General features: G+C 34.0%; 1 protein-coding gene across 3 annotated transcripts in view; it reads left to right on the forward strand.

Moving 5' to 3' along the window:
- Nucleotides 1–4,854: 4,854 nt before the first annotated feature.
- Mau2 (Mau2 sister chromatid cohesion factor) overlaps nucleotides 4,855–16,720 on the forward strand; it is an 89,538-nt gene continuing 77,672 nt past the window's right edge. For all 3 annotated transcript variants that reach the window (XM_074178086.1, XM_074178085.1, XM_074178087.1), the window contains exon 1: nucleotides 4,855–5,297. In XM_074178086.1, the coding sequence (XP_074034187.1) occupies nucleotides 5,073–5,297 (225 nt within the window). In that variant the 5' untranslated portion in view covers nucleotides 4,855–5,072. The remainder of the gene's footprint in view (nucleotides 5,298–16,720) is intronic.

Raw genomic sequence — 16,720 nt, forward strand, 5'->3', positions numbered from 1 at the left:
ATGAAAATTAATAATCTTGTCCCGAGAAAGACTACATTCGTCTGTGAATTTTATCGTCTTCAGAAAGTCACAATTTCTTCTAATAATTTCCAGCATCCAATTGCAAAATTTAAGACGGTTCGGAAAGTCTCGCGGTAACAGTGCCTGTACTCGTTGCAGATGGTAAGAGGTGTTCCTTTAAAATTCGAAATACCGTCATATGATCCACATTTAGCTGGAAAGCAATCTTTCTAGTACTGGTAGTAGGTTGTTCTTCAATCAAATTTAGTACTGCTTCCTCAAGCTGTGGTGTTCGTACTTCTCGATGGCGACCACAATCCTGCGTTCTTTTGTCGAATGAACCATATTCTCATAATCGTTGATGAAGTCGAGCAACTATTCTTTGTGAAGGATGCTGCCGTTGAGGATACATTTCATGCAGCATATCTTCTAGAAGCTTATAACCGATTCCCCTGCGACAGACTGTAAACGTAATGCATATCAGTCATTTACCCATTTGTGCATGTATGCCATTTTATTAAGTGAATTATTGAAGTAACAAATTAAGAACAGAACAACAACACACAATTAGTATTGATTCAATTTCGAAAATTCACAAAATGACAGCATCATATCAATTTAACTGTCACTATCGCTGATAGCGACCTACTAGATAGATTAGTTTCGTATTTTCGCATTTACGACGATGTATCTCTGTAGTTGTTCCTATAATAATTTTTTGGTGTGAACTGGTTTATTTTGGGCAAAAAACCCAAGAGACATTTTTTGTTTAGAATGAAACAGGCTATCGGAAATGAATTTTCAAATGGTAAACAAGTAATAAGACAAAAAGTTACATTGGAAATAAATTTTAGGGGTTGCGTTTTCCACCCCTTACAACCATGGGGTAAACCAAATAAATTTTTAGATAAGTGTCTTTTTGGTAGTACAAAACGTCAGGTTAATTTCAATATTGTAACTTTCTTAGTGATTGTGAAAAAAATTGTTATACAAATTGTATGTACCCCCTTTAAGGGGCTGTATCTTAACAAGGGATGCTCCAATGAAATTTCTTTATATAAAAGATCCCATCTTTTTTTCGATGTGGAATCACCGTCTCGAATGTTTTACACTTATTTAGTTACACCCTGTACATATATCAATATAAGTAACAAAAATGATTTGAAGCTTTATAATTCTTTTTTGTGATATTGATGACTTATTTATTTTGTGGAAATTCATCTTCAATTAAATGATATAGATATAGAAATAAAATACTTTGTCTAATTTCCACTTACTTAATATATTGACATTAATACGACCAAGGTTTTGGTTTTTACACCATTCTCATTGAGTGTTAGAATACCTACTTGAGAATGGTGTAAAAACCGAAACCTTGGTCGTATTAATATCAATACATTAAGTAAATGTGATTCTTTTAATCGAAGTCCGCGTTTGGTGGCTTGGTTTTCGTGAGGCTGCTACGGATGGTATTTCAGGACCTGAAGCAGGTTTTGATGTTGTACTTGAACCCAATTATTTTTATCCCTGATGTAGGGAAGTGCAAGCACTGGTTGTCATTCATTCGTTACATTATCGAATGTGAATGATATAGTAGACTGAAGGGAAGGATAGTGAAAAATTTCATCGAAATTCTACACGAATTGACGATAACAACTCTTGAAAAAATTGAGTTCGAATGTGAATGATATAGTAGACTGAAGGGAAGGATAGTAAAGAATTTCATCGAAATTCTACACGAATTGACGATAACAACTCTTGAAAAAATGTAGTTTATGGTCTAGAATATCCATTCCGAAAATAATTCAGCTGTTGACTTAATTAATAAATCACTATACAATCAACTCAACTGTCTTGTTACAAAAGTAACCAACAAAAATATATTTCTCAGGTAACAGTTATTAAAAATTGGGAAGTGGTTATGAAGTGATTATTTTTGGAATATGTCGTAGTAGGAACTCCTGTATATGACATATGACAGACCGTGAGCCGAGAATACCTACCACAGAGAAGCGACATTAACGTCGGATCCTTTGATGTTCGGTGTCTCAACTCCGAACCGAAGATAAACAACCTGGTTCACTGAGAAAATGACCTCTCAGCGATGTACACTAATAAAAATACATACTCTTACGTTCTAGTATAGTACGTAGGCTCACTGTGAAACACAAAATTATTGTGTGAAGGGCATCTTACTCCATTCAATTTTTATATTGCTAATTGAATAACTTTCGCAGTAATAATAGAGAATATTCAACTATGTTGCCAATTTATAATTATTTATGATGAATTGGCTTTTAAGAAATAAATTAAATTACTTTATTTTGTAAATCCAATTCATTAGATAAAAAAATTAAAATGAAGTTAGGATAATAGAATAGTGCTTATATCATATAATCATTTTATATCATCTGAAATAAATAAGTCCACTAAGGATGAATAGAAGTGACTTTTGTTATTTTGTGTAATCTTAACTTAAACTTTCATTAACAACATTCCGAATGAAGAATAATGAAACAAGATATTTTACCAAAACATCTTAATTTAAAAATGTGACAAAATCTTAAGTTTCATTTTTACAGTTTTACCTTTGGTATTATTGATATCTCTATTAGTATATTTGATACTATAAAAAATTTTCATTCTCATGAATAGCTTAATTATGTACATTTTTGGAAAATTTTCACAAGGATGAAGAAAATCCACATCCTTCATTAGGTTGAATAATATATTCGAAACTGCTCCCCCAGTAGAAATTTCTGTAAATCGATTGTTAAATAAACATTCCAACTGATATATGAAATTAATGAATTCATCTGGTGGTGAGCGCAAATTTATAAACATGTTTTTTTCCGTAGTATGAGCTTTAAAATAGCTTAACAGCTGCACTTCGTGCTGAAAGAGTGACACACATAACATGTATGAACTTGAAGAGCTTTTTTTAAAATGTATCCACAAACGTAAATGAATGAATTCTGAGTACATACATCTTCATTTTTATAATCATAATCCAGAAGGGCAAGGGCTGGAGAGAAAAGTGATTCTCATCTGATATAAATATATCATTTACGTTTGTGGATTGTATACTGACTAATAAATCATCTAAATCATTCTTACAATTCATATGATTGGAATGAAAATAATTTTGGCAAAACAACTTCCGGAATGCCCTTTGAAATTGTATGGGGGTCGGATTAAAATTATTTCCGCATTGTTGTCTTACAGCACCAAAAAACATTTCAACACAATCTGAATTGAGTCATCTCGTTTTTAAATATTTATAATTTGATTTGGAAAGCTTATTTCATATTTTAATTACACTATTCATGGAAATAATCCAACATTTTCTAAATCTGACTCGATTTGTGACATGTTTGTCCTCCGAATTGAAAATTTCAAGATTTTTCAAAAACGTTAGAGCCTCTTCAAAAAAATCTAATTGGAATTTCGAACCTTGAAGGACACGAATTCAACAAATCAAAAAGTTTATTGAATGTCTCTATTTCTTGTATTGTACCAAAAGAAGAAGCAGGAAGTAAGTTCATTGCCACGAATGCATTCATTCCACTGGCAACTGTACGGCTCAGAATTTGTGTTGCTAGACTCACTTTCATTTTTTCAAAATGTTTGGATTGATATGTGATTTGGTAAGATTTGGTGCGAATCTATAAAATTGCCCTATGTCTTGCTCATAAAAAGAGCGCACAAAAGACCAAGATGTATTTTTGTCTTCAAAATGAAATGAATGTTTTAAAAAATTGTTTCTAGTGGCTTTTATCAAATGACTTGGATCAAAAATATAAACAAGTTTTTCACCACCGAGATCAAATTCAGATTCTTCTAAAGTGACCCCTGATAACTTTGACAATTGATAAAAGTTACAGCCCATGTCACTCACAATGCCATCAACATGCAGACCTATTGGATAATTTAGAAATGCACTTATCCAAAATATCACGTAGATTTTTTGCTGGTAGCTGTGATTCAATGAAAAAAAAGCAATCGGTTGTTTCCAGGGAGAATAAAGTCCTCTAGTCATAATAACGAGAACATTTCTACTCATGGAATTCCTCTTATTTGCCTCTCCAATATCTTCGAAACCAAGAATTTCATCACATCCTGTATCAAAAAAAAAAAGATTGGATTTTGAAGCCATCTCATCTATAGATATCACATATCGCTTGTCCTGTTCGAGCATTGTTTTAATTTTAATTTCAAGTGCCTTAAATATTACTGAATTTTCCAAGCCCGGCCTACATGATATTTTTTGGGTCATCCTTTGCAAACATCGTTTTGTTGGAAGAGTCAATAACTTGCTAAGACGCCTATAATTCTTAGAACTTGAAAAGTAGTTGATTAAAGCAAACTGCTTCACTTCTGAAGAATATCTGCGAGATATAGGTTTCTTGTTTTTTTGTACAACATGCGATTTTATCACTTCCGATAAAGGATTCTCAAGAAACGCATCACACCCTTTTAAAAACGTATCCACTGATAACCCTGTTGTCGTTTTATAATCCGTTTTTGATTTTCTCCATTCGTAAAATTTTCAATTTACTTCGCAATGTTCGTTTTCGTGAAGTATTGCTGCTTAATTTCAACTCAGTTTGTTCTTGCTTAAATAGCATAATTTTAATGTATACCGAGTTAGGTAGGTATCTTTTGTAACTAACTACCTACCTCATTATGTTTGCACAGTGTTCACAGACTAATGGCACAGTATTTCTGTATACAAAATACTGTGCTAATGGAGACAACTAAGTCCAAGAATGACGTGGGGACATCCAAGTCGAAGCATGCGTCTACGAAAAAGGGACACAAAATGGCCGTCTTTGTCGCTTCCATGTGGTAGGTATTCTCGGCCGTGAGTGAGAGACAGGTTATGTTGTTGTCAGTGTAGTTGTTTATCTTTTTCCGGGTTTTCCAGTTTAATCTATTATTGTCAACTCGAGTAAACCTAAAATAAATTTGGATTTATAAATTCAAGTGATTGCAAGAAAAAATGGTGAACCTGTAAATATATTCAGGTGTTGTTTAGATACTATTTGCTGCATTTACTTTTGAAGAGTCTGATGGCTTCTTCTCAAGATGCTTGGTACCTATCCCTTTTGGGTTTAGCGGAACATTTTCGTACTTCAAGCCCACCTATGATAAAACTGTGTGTTCAGTGTTTGCAAGCAGTGTTTAATTTTAAACCTCCTCAAAGGGTAGAAGCAAGAACCCACTTACAACTCGGTAACATACTTTTGAGTCATACAAAGAATGTAGACTTGGCGAAGAATCACTTGGAACAAGCAGTAAGATAATTTCAGAATAATGTAATTAGGAATTGAAAATGCATCAGAGTCTAGGTAAATTTAACCCAATGCCCAGAATATCAGAATTACTGCTACAGTTCATTAATGCGCCGGTATAGAGACGTGTGAGTACATCAACTGGCTGGCTTCATATAAGTACTTTAGTCAATACAGTGGCAGGAGTCAAGTTTTTGTCTATTTTTTTTCATGTCACATTTCTTCCCAATATGCCAGTTTCAATGATAGCTATTCAATTTCATCCTTATTTTATGATGATGCAGGGTAATATGGTAAAGTAAGGTAAATCATTGAGATAACGTTTTTGTGTTCTAGGTAAAGCCCAAAGCGAAGTAATTTTGGTGACTGTCACCCACGAATCTAAAGTTCTATGGTCTTAACTTAAACACGGTTTCCAAAATCGTCTGGAAATATTCAATGCTGCAAATCAGAACAAAAATGTTCAAAAGTCAACTAACAACTAATAACTTCAAAAAGAACTTCATTGACAACTTCTCAAATCTGGATAGCCAGATTGAACATAGAAATGTGTCATATATCCTCCCACCTGAGGAACGATATCAAGAAAGTGATCCACGTGAAAATAAAAGACATTTCTTAAGTACAAATGGAAAATATTACATACTCATATACTGAAACGTTTTGGTGGCTTATAAACTCGGCCTCTTTGTGTAATTTTCACAGTTTGGTGTATCAGATTCACTAACATGCACACCCGCACTTCCACTTAAGGTTGCTCTGCTTCTGATGTCATAACTGACATCCGACACTCCTGAACTGATGTCTTCATCTCTTGGAAACAAAATATCAGAAATCTGCAAGTCTACTTGATTCGCTGCATACTCCTCTTTAGACAATTCTGCATCTCGTAGATTATTGTTGCCTGTGAGGTCATAGATACATTCCAACGGATTCATTCATTGAATGTGCCTCAGCAGGATTCTCTTTGATGTTCTGACCTGTACCAAGCAAATCTTGCCATCTCTACCTGGAATGAGTTGGGTGATACGAGCCAAAGGCCAATCAAGGCGTTTATTATTTTCTTTTCCAACTAGGACTACCTCACCAAGTTCGACTTGTCACAATCATTTCTGGTTCATCTGCTTGAATTTTCCTAAATATTCGTTTTGAAAACAGGTTCTTAAATTCTCTCGTAATTTTTGTTTTTGTGCCATCTTCTTATTAAAAAAAGTTGTTTCTGTAACATCACACTCAGCTACTCCGTGTTGTGTTAGGTAATGAAGAAACATGGCAGGTGTCAAGGGAGTACACACCTTAGTAGTTGTTACAACATTCCTATAAGCCGTTCCCAAAAGCCACCCCATCAAGCTGCTGTAAGGAGATTGAATTTCCAAGAAATTCGTTGTATAGTAGTATGGTCTGAAATAATCTTCCAATCTATGTGATTGAATGCATTTTCAGCATCCACATAGTTGGTCCCGATATTACTGTATATTATCTTGCATAGACTACATCGCGCCACAAACCGCGTATCTTGAATGAATCTGTGGATGGAAAGGGTGATAGCCAGTTCCAAATGAATAGCACGGTATTCTGCACAAGTGAATAAACAAATCCACACCTTTTCGCCTGTTTGTAAATAAAAGGGTCCAGCAAAGTCCACACCTTGATTTCAAAAGCACTTGCATCCCCCACTCTGTCTAATGGAAGCGGAGGAATTGGATTTCGTAAGTTTTTCGCGTTATATCGCCGACAAATGACGCATCTTTTACGTAGGTTACTCAATACTCCTTCGATACCAATATGGCATTACCGCACGTGTGTATCAAAAATGAGTCTTTCAACTAAAAAGTGATTTGCTGTATGTACAATGGGAAATCGAAAATCTGTCGTGTCTTTCCTGCACAAAATTCTGCTCTTGAGATGAATAATACTTTGATCGTTTTTGAATGGGCATGGAGAGTTGAGCTTGTTATAATTTAGACCGCTAAAACTGTATTAAGATGGAGTAGTAGAAAGCCAAAATTTTCTTTCCCAAAAATTAGTCACTCCTAAAAATATAACCCTTTCGAATTAAACAAAATTCCTTTTGGCTGGGATTTAATCAAATAGGAGAATGAATGTCATTACCGTGACATCGATGACATATGTAGATTAAACTCATTCCTTGACATAAAAAATCCTAATTTATGAATGAAATGTGTGTTTTCTTATAATGTTATCCAGATTGCCCTAAGGCAAGTGTCTTATGGCGAAACATCGATATCTATCAGTGAGCATGACAGTGTTCCATGTGAGTGAAATTTTTATATTCAATAATAATAATAATAACTTTAATCGTCTTTTCGATCATTTACATGATATAAGACATGTCATAAATAAAAATATAAAAATTATATAAAACAATAACGAACGAACGAAAGTGAAAAAATATCCTGTAAACATTGCTCTAAAAAAGTTGTGACTAAAGTGCAGTTCATCAAATGTTCCGAATTTTTCCATCCCGCTTGTCTTAGACAATCCAGGGAATTAAGAAGTCCAGAATGCAAACATGAAACAATTCCGAATACAAGTGACTCACAAACCTTGGAAAAAACCAACCTAGAAGAAGAAAATCGGCTTCTGAGAACAATGCTCGAAGATAAAAATGTAATAATTGCTGACAAAGAAAAATTAATACAGTTGTTGCATGAGAAAATTGCAATTCTAGAAACAAAAGTATTTCCTGTCATAAATACAGAATCAAAAAAAGGTACACAATCTGAAATAAAAAGTGCACAGCAGAAAAACATAAAACCTTCTGAAAAACCAACTCTCTCCTTATCAAAGGCAAAAGGCCTCACTAATCAAAACTAAAACATACAGGGTGATTCATGTTTATCAGTAAATCAAGTTTCTACCGAAATTTTGAGAGTACAGACAAAACAGAAGCTTGATGAAGTAATAAACCTGACGAAGAATGATGGATAATACCATGATGAGGCCTCCTCCTCAAGAAACAATGGAAATGAGGACTTGGAAAAGAGTTATACTTTAGTATCTAAGCGTAAAAAAAGACAATCCCATAAAGTGGGTAGTGGTCAAGGGGACGAAAACCTACAAGGAATAGAAGGTGTCAGAAATATTTGGTTATTTATTTCTAAAGTTCCAGATAAAATAGAAGCAGACAATATGAGAAAATACATCGAACAACATGCCCACACCACTAATGTGTATGTAAAAAAGCTAAACATTGAAAATCCCAGAACTTATAATCAAGCCTTCATGGTTGGACCTAACCCAAAGCTACATGATCAAGTCTATGACTCGAATTTCTGGCCAAAAAATATTTGCTTTAGCCGCTTTAATTTCAAGAAGGGACAACGTTTCCTGGATAACCGCAGACAAGTTGAAAATTTTCAGAAACCAGCTTCCTCTTGAACTCTAAGAAAAGTTTGAACAGTTCAAAGGAATCCAGTCTTCAGTTGATTCATGTGAATATTCAAAGTCTACTGAATAAAATAAATGTAATTGAAATGTACTGTGAAACGCATACCCCAACATTTGTCTGTGTATCTGAACATTGGATGTGTAAGGATAAACTCTTCAATTCAAAGATAGCAGGTTATGATCTAGTATCCAGTTTTTGTAGAACACAAAGTGAACATGGTGGTACTGCTGTTTTTGTTAAATCAGAATTTTATAATGCAAATAAATGCAAACCCATCCCACATTTGTCTGACAACTCACTTGAATTGCACTTTGAGTGTTCTACCATAGAGGTAAATAAAAAACTTTGTATAGTCACTTTATATCGTAGTTCATCAAACGACTCTGAAGTTGATGTATTTCTTGATCAGTTAAATATTATCTTAAATTACATAACAAGTAAATATACAGAAATAATAATATGCGGAGATTTCAACATAGACTTCACAGGAGAAAGCCGCCCTAAAAAACAACTATTTGACTTACTTGAAATGTTTCATCTTATTTTGCCGTATGCTGAACCAACGTGTACGGCAAAATATGGGAAAAAGATAACTTCTAGTGGACTGGATTATATAGTTACCAACATAGCGTTCGTCTCCTGTGAGGTCTATGATATGGGGGTATCAGATCACTTTGCCCAAAGACTGACATTTAATATAATGAATGAAATCAAAAATACAAAATACATTGTCACTCGGAAAATTAATGACGTTTCAATATCAGAATTTAAATCACTATTAATCGCGGACGACTTCTCATATGAACAAAATGAGAGTGTTGATATCATGTTCAATAACTTCTTTTCACATTTCCAATGGTGCTTCGATGTTGCAATACCCAAGCAAAAAATGAAACTATCAAAAAAATCGAGTTCAGGAAAAATTCCATTTTCAAATGAATTCTATGCAAAGCTGGATGATCTAAAACAAATGAATTGATTGCGGAAAAATACCAATGATTCTGTAATACATGAATACTATAAAAAAACCAAAAAGGAAATTGATAGAGAGATCTCCATTGCAAAAAGGGATTATCATACAAATATTATTCAAAATTCCAACAATAAAGTGAAAACACTATGGAACTTAGTGAACAACAAAACCAACCGCGTAAAACAAAAACAGAAAATCACCTTAAATTACAATCACAAAATCGTAATTGAAAATAAAGATATAGCAAATGTATTTGGAGTTCACTTTGCTAACTCTGTCAAAGAGAAAATAGATTCCCTTGATCTCCCTTGCGATATTTGTACCAAAGTTGAAGAGATGAGTCCAAACTCCATGTTTTTCGCTCCCGTTACTGAACATGACATCAAGCATATAATTCTTAACTTGAAGAAAGATTTTTCTGTTGGCATTGATGAAATTCCAGCCAAAAGAATCAGTTGATATTATATCTAGCACTTTAACGTTAATAGTAAACAACTCTGTAATGAGTGGGACATTCCCAAATGCACTAAAAATCACAAAGTCGATTCCTATATTCAAAAAAGGGGATACACAGTGTGTTGAAAATTATAGGATGATTTGCCTCCTCAGCTGTTTTTCCAAAATAATGGAAACAGCAGTGTACAACCAAATAATTAACTATTTAAACAAATATAATATTATTACTTCATCTCAGCATGGATTTCGACCTAACCACTCAGTGGAGACAGCATCTGTTGATTTGACACAATATATATATGATAATATCAACGAAAACAAAGTTGTAGGAGGACTTTTCTTTGACCTGTCGCGTGCATTCGACACCATAAAGCACGAGTATTTACCAACCAAATTAGAGGCAATAGGTATAAGAGGCCCAGTTCAGCAGTGGATCTTATCATATATATCTGGGAGGACGCTTAAGGTGCAGATTGAGGACGAGTTCTCTGATAACTTTGACATTACAATTGGCACTCTCCAAGGTGGTGTCTTAGGCCCCTTGCTATTTTTGCTTTATGTGAATAATTTACCCACTCACATTAAGCATGGACAAACCTTTATCTATGCGGATGATACCACAGTTATTGTTGTGGCTGATACCGCTACTGAATTCCAAAAGAAAATTAAATTGATTACAGAGGAATTTTCGCACTGGTGTGAGGTGAATCATCTAATTAACAATACAAAAAAAATGGTGTTCATAGAGTTTACAAGTCCCCTCAGGCGAACACACAATCTTACAATAAATATTGATGATATTGAAATAAACACATCAGAGCCAGCACGATACTTAGGTATGGAACTATACTACAAGTTCTCATTTAACAACCAAATAGATTCTATTTACAAAAAACTAAATAAACTATATTATGCTTTCTATACAGTCAAGTCAAATTTTCATAGACCTTACTTGATCAATTTATATTATGCACTGGTATATAGCACCATCAGCTGCAACATCATAGTATGGGGAAGGTCCACAGAAACATCCAGAGTTTTTGGAATACAAAAAAAGTTCATCAGAATGATATATTATTTAGACTACAGAGAAACACCTTCACAAATAACCTTCGATTGACGACTTGTTTATTTTGTGGAAATTCATGTTCACTGAGGATACACTACAAAAACACACTTTTGTCTATTTTCCACTATATTTCTTTATTGTTGACCTTAATCACGTTGAATACAATTTTTAAGTAGGTCTTTACAAACAAAATGCATGCTATGGTAGTGTCAAGTTGTTGATTTACTTGTCAAATTTTTAACAGTTATTGTTGTAATAATGTTGTCTCTTCAGGAAAGAATAGAAATAGTTTTAAAATGTGGTGAGAATACACTATACCGGCAAGTAGCTAACATTTTCAATGAACGGCATCCAGGAAAAAATATTCAACATAATACTGTGTCAAGGATAATGTCGAAATTTAGAGAAACAGGATCCGTAGCAAATTAATTTAAGAAAAAGCACACTCCAAGTAAATATGATGAGGAGACCAACTTGACATTTGTTTAAAAGTTATTGAACACGGGCAAACGAGCATAAACGATATTATAAAAAATATCGATTACAAGAGAGAAAGTGTTAGAATTTTTTTTCGATAGATCCTTCTTCATGGAATTATATTGAAAATATAAATTTAGCTGATCCGCATTTAAATATAAAATATAAAAAGTTTAATTTTTCTCTTTTCTTCATTATGATTTCCTACAAGGTAGTAACGGCTACATCTATCAATTTATTGGATTCACAAGTATATCATGAAAAAGCTATGAATTTTGCCTTAAAAATCATTATATACCTGACAATTGGAAAATGGGCACAATAATTACAATTCCCAAATCAAACACGGATCACTCCCTTACAGACAGTTATTGTCCAATTACTCTCTTGCCTGTAATTGGTAAAAACTTTGAAAAACTTATGTAACCGGTTAGTCCAACTGCATAATGATAAAATTCCAAGCTACCAGTTTGGATTTAGACAAGGAAGATCTACTATATATCCTCTCACGAACAACATTGAAACAACCAAGCTGAACAACAAAACGGCAGCGATTTTTCTGGATATGAACAAAGCATTCGATAGCATCTGGCACAAGGGTCTTTTATTCAAACTGCATCAACTGGATTGTCGTAACTATCTAGTACATGCAATTAAGAATCTGCTAATTGACAAGAAACTGAGAGTTAAAATACTGAGTAGTTTTTCAGACGAATTTATCCCAGAACAAGGAGTTCCACAGGGTTCACCGCTCTCACCATTGCTATATAACTTATACAGCTCTGATATTTATCATCACCAACAAGGGAATATCAACCACTTCAGGTATGAAGCATATATCGTTCAGTATGCAGATAACACCGCCCTAATTGCGCACGATCAAACGCCAGACAAATGTATTGACAATTTGGAACATCTTGCAACAATAACAAATAACTGGCTCAATAAATGGAGGCTCCAGCCAAACCCATCTAAGTCAGTTCATCATATTTAATCATCGGAATTCCGTAACTTCTCCAACAATCAACGTTTTCCAATATATCTTACATGCAAAATCGACAGGTGTTACGCTTGATTCCAGACTAAATGTCAACAACAAAAAAAAAGAAAGCTAAATTTTTCCAGCCCTATTGAATTTCTTAAATTCTAGGGTAGGTTATTTGAATTTTCTCATTCCGGACTACCTAATGGATATTCTACTTACTGCTGAAGCTTTGTTGTTCCCGACAACGTTGATTGTTCAGATTCATATTTCAATACCTCGAATCTTTGACAATGCTACTGTGCTAGCAAAACATGTGATATATTTTTCAAATAAAATTTGTAGAGATCAAATTATGAGGTGTAGTTTTTGAAATTTTTAAAACAATCTGAATTCTATGTTTTCTCTTCTTTCTTCTAACTGTGATATTGGAAGTGGCTAACCGAGTGTTCAAGTGGTGTTCGAGCAATTGGTTTGGATTTACAGCAATATTTAGGTGGAGTAAACGATTATGGTATTCAGTGTTACTATTTTCCGGGTTTGAAGCCCTTTAATTTTTGGAATTTTTTTCTGACTTTTCGCTGGTGCCAGTGGCTAGCTTCCTCAGAGGTTTATACATCCTGAGTTCTGAAATTATATCTTCAATGGTGTTTTTCGCAGTTCTGCATTCCACAAGGTCTCCGATTTTTACATTTCAAAGTATAATGAGATGAATTGAGCCAAGAAAAGCAAACTATTTGATCTTTCACCCATTCCCATCTCTTATTATTGTTGAGACGCAGGAAATGGTTGCATTTGTGTTTGGAATTAGTAGCGTCAGAGCAAAATCGTCAACACTCTCCTTTCGATGAATTTTCTGTTCCAATGAAAACGTTAGTTTTGTTTTTTGTCCATATACTGGACTGTTGATGGAGAATGTGTTATAGAAGGTTTACAGAACGAACAAGCTGCTGAAGATCCTCCTTGTAACCATTCTGAAAAACTCTTTCAACGATCGTGTATGTATGAACATGTACATGTGTACATAATTATTGTTAATGTTGAATAAATATAATTGTAGGTATTGATTCAGTTAAGTTCATCTTTGCCAAATGCATGACTTCTGGAATATTACCTCTCAAAGATTCTTGTGTTTCCACTAGAGGTCTTTCAACATTTTAATCTTGTTACTACCCCCTATTTATTTTAATAAGTTCCAAAGTCTTGTATTTCAATTTCTGCAGAGCTTCTTTACTCAATCGTTGGTTCTTACAAATCATGACCAGTATTTTTGGACTGAATTAAATTCTATTGAAATCACTTTTTCCTTACGAACAAAAATGTTATCTCTTGATGCACGTTTTGCTAACCATGTTAGTATCATCAGGAGATGAATAACCCTAAGTACCCTCAGCCAGTAGAATTTTTCTGATGAAAAGTAACTAGAACCATTTGTTGATATTCTGTGAAAATTTTGTGATGTTTGATATTTTTTGTATAGAAAAATAATTGTTAAGAGCATTATTATCAACACTCCCTAGTCCTATTAAGCAGTCATCATTTTTAATTTCAAATAATACAAGAATTATCTATGAAGATTCTGTAAGAATTTAGTGGTGCTGGAAAACTATTTTCATTGGAACTTTAATTTGAATTGTGGGGGTGGGAAATTCTACCATAAGCACACAGGCAATGCAGGCAGTCGAAATTTTTCAGTGGAAAATAAATTAGATTCAGTTGGTGGTATTTTTAGAAAATTGTGTGAACATTTGCTAGAACATTGTGCTAGAACATTTTTTTCATATAAAGCGTCGAGTTTCTTTCTCTGTCTTTCACTAGAAGTGTCCTTGAAGGACAATCTTGAGAAAGTGAAATCAATGACATCCCCTTACGATTACGCTGTCTACGGAATTGATACAGAAGTCAATCCTCGAATATCAAAGATGAACGAGGCTTCCCAAAGCGGTCAGTTGCAAAACCTGGCTTCGACATCGACCGCCGACGAGATTCGTCCTCTGTCGATCCCTTAGATGGCGTATGGGGAGACGTCATCGACCTTACTTACTTGTCCTTTAAGACCAGCAACACGTTTGCGGTTCAGTCTAGCACCACAGATAAGACCTATGGCAGGTCGAAACAGCACTATCTGGCATATAATCATAACTGTGCTATTTCGGCTCTGGTTTTCAACTATCTTTAATATTTACCTTTTTGTAAATTTTTCCACCGTCGAATGTTTACATTGTACCGAATTTTGTACTCTCCACACTCTAAGAACTTTTTGGGTATTGAGTTGATTATTGTTGAAAAATTTTACATCTACCAAATTTAGATATCCTATTTAATTTGAAGAGTTGCATGCCCAGTTTACTAAACACAGGGTTTCTAATATTAATATCATCTTTTCTAAGATATTTATCGCCCAAGTCTCCCCAGTATTCACCTTTCTTTTCAATGGAAGAACCTTGAAAGCCTCTTTCGTGAATGAATGATTGGCAAGCGTATGTAGTTGTTTGTTACAGATGTAAAGTATGTGGTTCCCTGTAACACTTCTCAGTAGTGAAACAAGGTTAATAAATTGCCCATTTTAAATAACACTTTGTGGCTGTTGCTACTGGAAGGTGACTATGAGAACTTTGCATCAACCTAGGAGCAATTAGTTCAGTGTTATGCTGACCTGTAAGAATCAAGATTTTTTTTGTTCATTATTCATATTTCGTAATAGGTAAGTAAATGTTCAGTATGAGATTGATTTGTCCAAACATTCATATTCAATGTCTTTCAACTTGTAATTATTTAAATTTCATGTTTCCACCCGCCCATCGTATACAGAGTGATTCCAGGATAACCCTAATTTGCCCACAACAGATTGAATATCACTGGAGTTTTTTCCCAACACCAAATCGTTATTTTTAACACCTCGACACGTGTTTCGATCACCAAGTGATCATCTTCAAAGAGGAAGATTCGTTTAAAGAAGTAGATCAGTTTAATCTTCCTCTTTGAAGATGATCACTTGGTGATCGAAACACGTGTCGAGGTGTTACAAATAACGATTTGCTGTTGGGAAAAAAACTCCAGTAATATTCATTACTACACCAAAGGTTGCAAACAGGGCATCATAAGCACAACATATTGATCTAGCAGAGCATACAGCTAGAATTTTCAAATTGCCTCTTGAACCATGTATCATAACTGGAATTATAAGAAGTGAAATGTTTTCTTTGCTTTCAAGGTGCAGATGGTTTTACCTGCCGAATTCTCTTCAAATTTCGTTTTTTTTTTGTAACTCTCATGCAAGAATTTGTGTTACCTCCTTCAACGCCACATTCCTTTTTCTTTTTCCATCATTACGTACTGTCATCGATGACATGAGTAGATTTAACTTATTTGTGACATAGCGTCGTAGTTTTATGAATGATTTGAGTGCTCCATCATGTAATGTTATCCAGATTGGTGCTGAAAAGGCGATAAGACAAGTGTAGTGAAATTTTACCTCTTTCATATACTATATTGGGTAGGAATACTATGAATGATATCTGATTCAATTCCATAACGAATGTTTGGAATTTGGAGTACAAACTTTATAAGAAAAAGTGATCATCTTCAAAGAGGAAGATTAAAACTAGAAACTAACGCGAAGCTAACCCTATTTATGCTATATAGATATCCCATACAGGTAACCCATCCAGGTGTACCACCCATATAGGTATACCAATCTAAATTAATTTTACAATTTTTCCTTATCTATTATTTTACAATATATGTTTAACTGTTATAGCTGTATATAAAACAATTTTCAGCAATTGCAAAAATAAATTTAGATAGGCAATATTGTGAAATTAATTTTTATATAGCTGAAAATTGTTTTATATACAGCTATAACAGTTGACCATATATTGTAAAATAATAGATAAGGAAAATTGTAAAATTAATTTAGGTTGGTATATATGTATGGGTGGTACACCTGGATGGGTTACCTGTATGGGATATCTATATAGCATTAATAGGGTTAGCTTCGCGTCAGTTTCTAGTTTTAATCTTCCTCTTTGAAGATGATCACTTGGTGATCGAAACA

Source organism: Leptinotarsa decemlineata, unplaced genomic scaffold (genome assembly GCF_025532065.1).
Source record: "Leptinotarsa decemlineata unplaced genomic scaffold, Ldec_3_MD MMD2_tig00003348_RagTag_RagTag, whole genome shotgun sequence".
Lineage (NCBI taxonomy): Eukaryota > Metazoa > Arthropoda > Insecta > Coleoptera > Chrysomelidae > Leptinotarsa > Leptinotarsa decemlineata.